The sequence below is a fragment of the Citrus clementina genome, unplaced genomic scaffold (assembly GCF_000493195.1).
Source record: "Citrus clementina cultivar Clemenules unplaced genomic scaffold, Citrus_clementina_v1.0 scaffold_2, whole genome shotgun sequence".
NCBI classification, from domain to species: domain Eukaryota; kingdom Viridiplantae; phylum Streptophyta; class Magnoliopsida; order Sapindales; family Rutaceae; genus Citrus; species Citrus x clementina.
The window spans coordinates 6,217,228-6,228,363 of NW_006262688.1; the positions used below are offsets into that span (position 1 = coordinate 6,217,228).

The window sequence follows — 11,136 nt, forward strand, 5'->3', positions numbered from 1 at the left end:
ATTCATTTGCAATGATACCTTTAATAATAATAATAATAAATAAATAAAGCGAACAGATTAGAAGCAGGAGAATGAGATCCGGAAGAATACATTGGAAGAGAAAGAGGGATATGGGTTAGTAGGATAATCACATCAAATGTTATTTTGACAATTAAAAACTTTACCGATTAACAATATTAATTCATAATAAAAGATAAAAAATTATTATTATTTTTTTAATCTTCCATTCAATCCGAAAAACACCAAATTAAATCATCTTTGCCCAAGGACAAAAACAATATAATCTCATAAAGAATAAAAAAAATCCAGAATTGTTTGGATTACAATTGGTATTGTATGAATTAATTAATTTAAAAAATTTACTTCTGATGGATTATATTTATAAGGAGAAAGGAAAATCCTTACTGCGGTAAGTATTCATATTCTGGAATTAAGCCAAGATGTGCCACAAGAAGGCGAACATGAGTTAGCAGCTCCCCACCTTTTCTAAGGTGCTGGCCATGCTCATTCCACGTACCGTAAGATGCTGCATATGCCAACATATCAACCCATACTTCGCTTATCATTTCCCATTTTCTACCGTTATTCCAATCTTGGTTTGATTGCAGCGACTGCAAATGGTAGCTAAGCCAAAGTCCAGGCCTTTTCGCAGATGCAATTTTCTTTGTCCACTCTTGCATCTCTTCAGGTGTCATTACTGTAGGAGGTTCCTCCAGCAGACCGGAGAAATGCTCCATTTGGCGACAGGTCTCCATATATATTGTCTCCAATAAATTGTCTTCGGGCATCAGAGATGGACACACTAGTAGAAGATACAACATGTAATCCGACAAGCGTTTGCTAATTTTGCAACTCCGATGGAGTGCATTAGCATTTCCATTGCAAAGTTTGTGGAGATCATCACGGTAACAGAGGTCAGTTGCAATATGCCATACAAGAAGGTTAAAGTCATAAGATCTTGAAGCTGTGCATTTAAGTAACCATGACTTATTATACCTGTGCTCAAGCACATAATAACCTCTCCCAGCCATTGTCCTTTGACCCGTTGCAGTCGAACCCAGTTGTTCTTCAGGTTCGGTATTTGAGGTAATTTTCTCTTTCAGCTCTCCGAAGATCAGCTTCTCCAAATCATCGTTTACATCTGCCCGAGTCACATACCATTGATTCTCCAAAGTTTTGTTGATGGCAAGTAACTTACCAACTGCAGCAGAAGGTGTCGTTATCTTGTCTTTGATGCAGTAGCTTAGTAAGTTCAGCTGTCCCATCGATCTGCACCACCGCTTGTGATTGCCCAATAGTGGATGAGAAAAGAAGGTAGCATCATAAGTACTGCTATCAGGGTGGCTTCCGTTTCTGCGCTTGGACAGATAAAACTTCGTCCAATCGGAGAAGAGATGTAGGATGAATCCGTATAGGTCCGTAAAAATAGTACAAATTAGCAATAGGTAAGTGATGATGATGTCGGCCAATGGGTGTGCGGGACTATGAATGAAGATTGAGAAGAACACTAACGCAGTAACAGAGAATAATAAGCTAAAGCAGCGTGCCGAGATTCCGAATCCAGAATAAATCATCTTTGCCTTGGTGTAGAGCAAATCGTACATGAAGCCCAGCTCAATTGCTGTTATTTTAAAGATTTCTTCTGCTGACTTTTCCTTTATCCCTTCTTCTCCTAGTAAGATCATGCGGTCATTTTGTCGATCTCCATACTCCAAAACTTGGCCTGTAAATAGACGTGCACAGTTCTCAATTAAAGTGCAAACTTCAAGAAGCCGGCGACTAGTTTCTCTTATTTCTCCGATCCATTTCCTGTGGATGACTTGTAAGAGATTGAATTTTTTTAACCTCTCTTTGGTTGAAGAATAAAGCACGAAAACTCTCTCTCCGTACTTAAAAGCTCCAACAATAAAAATGGGAGTGGCTAGATACGTAAGCACACTGGTGCTCCAGAATCGTACATACACATAAATTGCCACCCCAACTTGAACAACAAGCGAAAGTAAATGCCTTAGCCACAGCTCATTGTCTTGTAAAGCGTAGGCTGTGATGGTATCAGGGCCGCCAAGGTGGATCAGGAGAAACGGTGCCCAAAAGGCCTGGAGCTGGATTTCGCCATTTGCTTTCAGAAATTTGTCTTCACGAGCACTGTCACTCCTCGCAAGGTTGCCAAGAGCAACAGTTGCCACCCAATCTGCTGACAAGTACGATGACCAAACAAGAGCTCGTATCCAAAATGTTGCTGTGAATTTTCTTCGGGAGCCAAATATGCTGAGGACTGTCTGGAAAGTAAGGCTAAGTAAAACCAATAATCGTATTTGCCATTGGTTCCAAAAAGTTATTGCTTCCTCTGGAAAAGATTGCATGGCTCTATGATTTTTTATTTTTATTTTCTTTGTCCTGCGAGAAGCTAAATAGTTAAGGAAGAAAAAATTAAAATTTTTTGACATACTAATTAAGTAAATAAATACTAATAATGGAGGAAAGCTAGAGTAATTGAAAAGGAATATACAGTATTTGGTTCTTAGGAGAATTTGGCTAAAGTTGAAGAGAGCTGATGGATATTTAATGAATAGAAGAGAATTTAACTAGAAACTTTCTTACGCTTATTTAAATTTTAAAATATACTTTGAATACCTTTTTTTAATGTAAGCCTTACTTTTAATAAAATTTTAATTGCACCTTTTTAAATGTCGAAACACTACTCACACATATCATTTATAACTTTTATAACAAGAATCCAAAAATTAATTTTAAATAAAATTCTATAATAATTATAATTATAAATATAATATAAATAATATACTATATAAAACTATATAATTTTTTAAATTATTTTACATATTCGACAAAATTATATTGATATTATTTATCTATTAGATATATTTTAACATTAATAAAATTTTGTTTGACAGAATAATAATAAAATAATTGTATTTAACAATTAGATAACGAATACCGATAATTACTACAGAATACCGATAATTACTACAGAATACCGATAATTAAGCCTCCCTTAATGCCATAACTTTAGCTCCTAACAAAATTTTTTATTTTGTAACTATTTACATCAAATTTCCTGGGCGAAAACAAAGTTCATTGCCTTGTCATTGATTCTAAATTTCTAGGACTTGACTAGCTTACAGAATCTGTAAGCTACAGACTGCAGCATCAGCCGTTGGATGTGGTTAGATGTGGAGTGAGAAACTAAACAATAGAAATTCGGATGGTGGGATGACGGGAGATGTTTGTTACAGAATCTGTACCATAGACAGGTCCAAATTTCTAATCTAATAATTTAGTCCCACAAAAGAAATGGGACAGAGAGAAAGCAGAGCGTACCTTAACTGTGTTATAATAATTTTATGCACTCGAAAATCTATTTCTGGTCCAATTGACTGTCAGTCTATTAGTGGTCCCTGCCGTCATCAAAGAAAAATTAAAAACATTAAGACAGAAATAATAAAAAATATAGGAAACTTTAAAGAAAAGCAGAAGTTTAAACAATCACTTGCTGTGGGACAGAAGTACAGTAGAAAACTTTAAAGAAAAGCAGAAGTTTAAACAATCACTTGCTGTTGGGAAAGAAGTGCAGTAGAATTCAAGTGAGATAATATTTATGAGAGGTTTGTGATCTGTATGGTAAAGAAACAGTAGGGGAGTGAATAAGCTATTTTATTTAGTAAAGAAACTTAAACAAGAGCAATAGAGAGGTAATTTAGGGATGGCAAAATTCGGGTCCGGGTCTGGATATCTATTATAATTTTCTTTTTTTTTTCTCTCGATGTTACTTCCTCGAATCTCCAAACCTCAAGTCACCAAAATCCCGATACCATAGCTAAATGAACATTGAGGGAGGATTGCTGAGTTTTCAGATGTTTGGTGGCATTGGTGGTGTCGTCGGTGTCGAGGAGAGCATCGTCGGAAAGTTGCTGTGGGGATTCGGCAGTTTCTGGTGACAAAAAAGGGGCAAGAGTGGCGGAAAAATGAGGATCGACCTTAATGGGGCATTGCTCTTTGTCTTCCTTTCAATACAAAGATTTTTCCAAGTCATTTGAGTGAATGAAAAAGAAAGCGGTTGCAGTGGGTTTAATGAAAGAGAAGATGGAGAAGAAAGAAAGCGGCTGCAATAGGTTAAGGAAGATGGAGAAGAAAGAAAGTGGCTGCAATAGGTCAAGGCATTAGTTTTTTTTTTTTCGTTTTATACTTACAGTATCTGGGTCCAGATTTTGGATATTCGGATTCAAATAAAACCGGATCCGGATCCAGAATGTATCCGGGTTTAAAATCCTTCCCGGATCCGTATTGTATTATCTTCCGGTGCAGATTAAACCCGAATTAGACTATCCGGATTTATCCAGGTCCAGTCCGAATCCGGATTAATTTACCATCCCTAGACGGTATGTATTAAATTAAAGGGTAAATTTCTTTATGGCATATGTTTTATTCTTTAGATTTTATCCCGTTTTATAGACTTACATTAGATAAGGTTTAAGAATATTAAATGCTTTTTTCTTAAAACTTTTCGCCCAGAATATATTTGTACATCTTGGGATTGCCATGAGCTTTACTTGCCATGAGTAAAGCATGCTTTATTCTTAAAGCATTTCGTCAAGTGATGGGAATCAAGTTTTGCTTGCCATGAGCTTCAAGAATCTCTGTTTTTATCTCCATAAAATTAAAGAGATTCTTGTTGTCGGCCTTTAAAGTTGAAGGATGTATTTTTATGGCCCACGGACTTCTCTTATGGACTTAATGGGGGGTAATTTACATACTTTACGCGTTTCTTTTCATCGGGCGGCGATAATTCCTGTAACTTTTGCATTCCACCTCACTTCTAAGAAAGAATTACGGTGAGATCACGTTATTTTAAAAAGAAATTTAGATATTTAATTAAATAAAATTAAATATTTAAATTAGGAAAAATAACATCTACACCTCTAAGATTTGAAAAAAATAATCACAAATACCCTTGAGTTTTCATAAAAGGACGCTAAGCCTTTTTGTTCACGATAATACCCTTTTAAATTAGTAATTAAAAAATTAACTTTCAAATTTTATAATTAATAAATTTTGTAATTAATACAAATTTAATATAAATAATATAATCTATCTAGTAGATGATAAAATTAAATTATTTTTAACATTTAAAATAAAATTAAGATTTTAAATTATTATATTTATTTTAATAATATATTTATATTTATGATAAATATTTTTAAAAAAACCTTGAGTTAAATAGATTTTATAATTAATAAAATATATTCTTATTATAAATATAAATTTTTTTTACATAATGTTAATAAAATAGGTCTGCTAAATTATAAAAAATAAAAATACTTTTTAACTATTAAATTATTTAATATAATTTATTTTAATCTCATATTTCCATTTATTATAAAATTTTGAGTTCATTTTTTTAAGTTTAGAGTCAAAACCCAAGCCGAATACCCACCATCTTTTCTTTTGGCAAACCAGATTGCCATGGGTGAAACCTCAAATCAGCAGCCTGTAACCAAATATAGAAGCCATGCAAAACAAATCAATAACAGCTAGCCAGCCATAAACCGTACAAGAAGAGTAGCATAATCAACACCAACAAAAACGATATGTGGGAAGGCCACACGCATCGCGTGAAATAAAGCTGTAACAGCTAATGGAGTAGCATCCCATCAAGCAAGATTTGAGCATCCTAAACCCATTTCAGCGCTAGACCATCAGCAACCGAGTTAGCTTCGTTATAGTGTAACTTTAAAATGCATCTATTACGAAGCTTCCAATGAGGTATAGAAACTATATAAAATAGAAGCTTAGAATTGCACTCCGGCCGCAAGTAATTCCACCCGCGAGACAAGGCCAGCTCAATGGCGAGAACTGCTGCCAGTATTTCAGCATAAATGCATAATAAGCTGTTTGAACACTCAAAGCTAGAATAAAACCACCCAAAAAAGAACCAGTATGATCTCTGAATACCCCACCACAGGCTAAGGCACTCGGATTACCCTGTTGAAAGGCCGTCAGTATTAACCTTGACCAAAACAATCTCAGGCGAACGCCTATTTAAAATCAGAATTCTTGGAGCTCTCTCTAAGGAAAAAGGTAACCCCAAAGCAATCAAAATATCTCAGCGAAAACGATTATGTTTATTCATTCTTACACACATATTTAGTCTTTATCCCTATCCATTGATGCCTTATTTTTGTCAATGATATTCTAATATCCAAGTTTTGAAGCATTGAATTCCTCAAAATTCGAGTCATATACATGAACCACAATTTCATCAAAAACTCTACTGACAACAATAAAGGGAAATTAAATGATGTTGTTCATTTAAATAATTTCCCCCATTGTCTTCTTCTTCATTAATCCCAAAAGAAATACACAACAAATAATCCAAACCTAAGGAAATAAAACAAACCAAATCTCCTCTTCCCAAGGAGAAAAATAATATAATCTCACAGAAAAAAATCAAAAAATTCTACAATGCATCCATGTTTTACAGCAAAAAATAACTTTAGGGACGAAAGATGTCATAGCCAAAACTTACAATTTTTGCCGCTAAGGGCTATAGTGACAAAACACTTTTATCACCATTTTGTTGCGACAGGAGCGTCACATTAGGTTTTTAGCATTGAATTTTTAAATTTCATCGTTGAATGTTTTAACGATGAAATTATTTAGCGACGAATAATAGTTCATCGCTAAAGATACTTTTTTTTGGTGAGAAAATACTATTCCGGGCTCCAAATGCTTTTAGCACAAAATACTATTCATCACTAGAAACACTTTTAGGGATGAAAATACTATTCGACGCTACAAATGCTTTTAGCGATGAAAATTATTTAGTCGCTAAAAGTATATTTACCAACGAATAATATTTCATCACTAAAGTGCTTCCATTAACGAAATAATAATATTCCTCGCTAAAAGTAGTTTTAGCCATGAAAATTATTTCTTCGCTAAAACATTTCATTTTCCTGACATTTAACTCTTACTACTATTTTTAAAATATTATTATTTTTAACACTAAATTACAGTGATAATTAACACCACTATGATAAAAAGAGATTTAATTAATCTAAATCAATTATTATTATTATTGATGAAAAATACAAAAATAATTATAAAATTTAATATCTATTTTTTTGAAAGAAAATTTTTACAAATGAATATAAATTTATTAATCTTCTACATCTTCACGATAAAGAACTGCAGCTGCCGCAAATAAACACACAATAATTAGTTAACATAATAAACTCAAATATAATAATAATGTAAGTTGTAATGAATAAGGTAAGTAATAACAAAAAAAAAATAAAAATGTTAAAAATAAAAGAGGAAAGAAGTTGAGATTAAATTAGAAAATGAGAATTATATATTTAAGGATGAGAGAATTAAAGAATCAAACTAAGGAAATGAGAGAATGAGAGAAAGAAAGAATAAAAGAAATGAAATAAATAAGATATATATAGAGAACTGGAGTTTTTAGCAACAAATTTATAAAACTTAATTTTGACAGAAAATAGTCCACCAAAATTTTTAAAATTTTCACATTTACTGACAAAATTTATTTTCAAAGGTAAAAATACACATTTAGTAACGAAATAAATTTTTCGTCGCTAAAAGCCATTTTAAATCTTTAAATTAATATGTTAACAATAAAAATGAACATGTGTGCAGTTTAATTTTCTTACATTAATTGGTTGTATTACCTCTAATGTCACGTGCATGTGCTCGAATTTTTTTTAGAGTTCTTCGACGACGTAGGATTGGATCAAGAAGATATTGTGAACTTAAGCCAAGATGAGCCATAAGAAGGCGAACATGAGTTAGCAGCTCCCCACCTTTACTAAGGTGCTGACCATGCTCATTCCATGTACTCTGAGATGCTGCATATGCCCAAATTTCAACCCATACTTCACTTATCATTTTCCACTTTTTATCGTAAGTCCATCCTTCCTCTGATGCCAGACACTGCAATTGCTGGCCAAGCCAACGTCCAGGCCTTGCAGCTGATGGAAAGTACTCTTGGTCTTGCCACTCTTCAGCTGTCATCTGCAGTGGAGGAGAAGCTTCACTACCACTGCTATGCTGATTATAGTCATGAGGGATGATGTCACAACAGGTATGCTTATATATTGTCTCTAGTAAATCCGTCTCTTCGGGCATCAGAGATGGACACACTACTAGAAGATAAAACATGTAATCCGACAAGCATTTGCTAATTTTGCAACTCCGGCGGAGCGTATCAGGATTTCCATGGCAATGTTTGTCGAGATCTTCACGGTAACAGAGTTCCGTTGCAATATGCCAAGCAAGAAGGTTATAGCCGTACGGTTTTAAAGCTGTGCATTCAAGTAACCATGACAGCGCATTATACCTTTCTTCAAGCACATAATCACCTCTCCCAGAAGACATTATCCTTCGACCCTCTGCAGTCGAATAAAATGGTTCCTCAGGATTTTTATCAACCTTATCTACCTTCTCTTTCAGCTCTCGGAAGATTAGGTTCTCCAAATCATCACTTACATCTGCCCAAGTCACGTACCATTGATTCCTCAAAGTTTTGTTGATGGCAAGTAACTTGCTAACTACAACAGAAGGTTTGGTTTTCTCGCCTTTGATGCAGTAGCTTAGTAAGTTAAGTTGTCCCATTGATCTGCACCACCTCTTGTGATTGCCCAATAGTGGATGCGAAAAAAAGGTAGCATCGTAAGTACTTCTATCTGGGTGGCTTCTGTTGCTGTACTTGGACAGATAAAACTTCGTCCAATAGGAGAAGACATGTAAGATAAATCCGTATAGGTCTGTAAAAATAGTACCAATTAGCAATAAGCAAGAGATGATGATGTCAGCCAATGGGTGTGCGGGAATATCAATGAAGATTGGGAACAACACTAATGCAGTAACAGAGGATAATAAGCTAAAGCAGCGTGCCGCGATGCCCAATCCAGAATAAATCATCTTCGCCTTGGTGTAGAGAAAATCGTACATGAACCCTAACTCAAATGCTGTTATTTTGAAGATATCTTTTTCTGATATTTTTTCTAAGATTCTGCTGCGAAACCATTCTACTTCCCCACAGTCCAAAAATTGGCTCGTAAATAGAAGTTCACACTGCCAAAGTAAATCGCGAACGTCATCAGTAAAATCTGGGAGCGAGAATTTTGTTAACCTCTCTTTGCTTGAAGAATAAAGAACGAAAACTCTCTCTCCGTACTTAAAAGCTCCAACAATAAGAATTGGAGTGGCTATATATGTAAGCACATCGGTACTCCAGAATCGTAGATATACGTAAATGGCCACCCCAAATTGAACAACAAGCGAAAGAAAATGCCTTAGCCACAGCTCATTGTCTTCTAAAGAGAAAGCTGTGATTGTATCCGGGCCACCAAGGTGAATTAGAAGAAACGGTGCCCAAAATGCATGGAGCTGGAGTTCGCCATTTGATTTCGGAGATTTGTCTTCGCAAGCATTGTCACTCCTCGCAAGTTTGCTAAGGGCAGCAATTGCTACCCAATCTGCTGACAAGTACGATGACCAAACAAGAAATTGTATCCAAAATTTTTCAGTGAATTTCCTTCTGGAACCAAATATGGTGAGGATTGTCTGGAAAGCAAGGCTAAGTAAAACCAATATTCGTATTTCCCATTGATTCCAAAAAATTGTTGCTTCCTCTGAAAAAGATTGCATGGCTCTGAGATTTTTCTTTTTTTTTTCTCCTGCAAGAAATTAAAAGGTTTAAGGAAGAAAAAAATTAAAAAATTGAAAAAAAAAATTGGACATACTAATTAATTAAATAAATACTAATGAGCAAGCGAACCTAGCGGGCTAGAATAATTAAAAAGGTTACAGTTACAGCCAATATATATATATATATGCACGGCGTGTTATAACACAATTATAACACAAAAAATGGGGTAAAGGGTATAGATATTTCCACCCCACTATTTTTATAAACCCACCTCACCTATACAAAATAATTACAGTAAGTTCATCATATTTTATAAAATTAATAATTAATAATAAGTTTGAATAATTAATTAATTAAATTAGTTTTATAATTTTTTTCTTTTCTGACTTAGTCTTTTAACAATCAATATTTAAGGTTGTCTTAAGATAAGTTTAATTTGACCATGTTACCTTTATAATATAAAATAACCAAATTACCCTAAGAAATGTATATGATTATAAATAATTCATTAGTCATTTAGTTTTATGTTTTATATAAAATTTAATAATTTTTAATACTTCGCATGTCCTAATTATATCTTGTTAGTTTAATGGAATATTAATAATCATACTAATAAAGTTCTACCTATACGCCATTAAAACATAAAAAAAAATTGAAAGTAAATTTTTAGATATTTTAATATTTTTACCTTCCGAGGGTAAAATAATCATATTAATTTATGTTAAAGCAACCTTATTGATCAATATATAAAAAAATATATAGTCCGCTAAGAAGATGAATATGGATTTAATGATAGTTTTAAATTTCTTTTAATCTGAATTTTTAAAAATAAATGTGCATTTGTGGTAATAATTTTTTTAAAATGGGGGTGGTTTTATAAAATTTATGGGGTGGAAATACCACCACCTAGGGTAAAATTATCCCGAACCTTAGTAGTGATTGTTTATTTATTTATTCTAAAATTTTCTTTATTAATAATCTATTTACAAATGTTTTTTGGTTTTGCTTCTTCTAGCAAAGATTTCATGGCTCCACGATTTTTTATTTTTTTCCTTGCAAGAAACTAAAATGTTTAAGGACGAAAAATTAAAAGATTTGACATATTAATTAAGTAAATAAATACTAATTAGCATGGGAAGCTAACGGGATAGAATAATTAAAATGAGTGATGATATCTCCACTCACATTTTTTGTAAATCCACTCCATTTTCAAAATATATATATATATATATATATATAACTTGCAAATTATTTTTAAAATTTTCAAATCAAGAAGAACTTTAGAGAATTAATTAATTAAATACTTGAATTTTTTTAGCATATTTGATAAAAAAAATGCTTTGACATAATTTTAAGTTAAGTATTTTACCCTTATAAAGTAAAATTATTAAGAATTTACTTTAGCATTTTTCTAATTTGTACCAAATTCATTGTTTCTAATAATA

General features: G+C 33.1%; 2 protein-coding genes across 3 annotated transcripts; both read right to left on the reverse strand.

Moving 5' to 3' along the window:
- Positions 1-310: 310 nt before the first annotated feature.
- On the reverse strand, positions 311-4,417 carry LOC18052877. 2 transcript variants are annotated; one of them, XM_024191344.1, is made up of 3 exons: positions 3,570-4,417; positions 3,340-3,416; positions 311-2,407 (listed from the first exon to the last, which is right to left on the reverse strand). In XM_024191344.1, the coding sequence occupies exon 3, from the start codon at positions 2,361-2,363 to the stop codon at positions 402-404; it is 1,962 nt and encodes a 653-aa protein (XP_024047112.1). In that variant the 5' UTR covers positions 2,364-2,407; positions 3,340-3,416; positions 3,570-4,417; the 3' UTR covers positions 311-401. The 2 variants fall into 2 exon arrangements, with proteins under 2 accessions (XP_024047112.1, XP_006446042.1); XM_006445979.2 differs by having other exon boundaries at positions 3,509-4,417.
- Positions 3,813-9,690, reverse strand: LOC18052878. The gene is made up of 5 exons (XM_006445980.2): positions 7,710-9,690; positions 6,000-6,084; positions 5,696-5,906; positions 5,453-5,506; positions 3,813-4,022 (listed from the first exon to the last, which is right to left on the reverse strand). The coding sequence occupies exons 1-5, from the start codon at positions 9,688-9,690 to the stop codon at positions 3,813-3,815; spliced, it is 2,541 nt and encodes an 846-aa protein (XP_006446043.2).
- Positions 9,691-11,136: the final 1,446 nt, after the last annotated feature.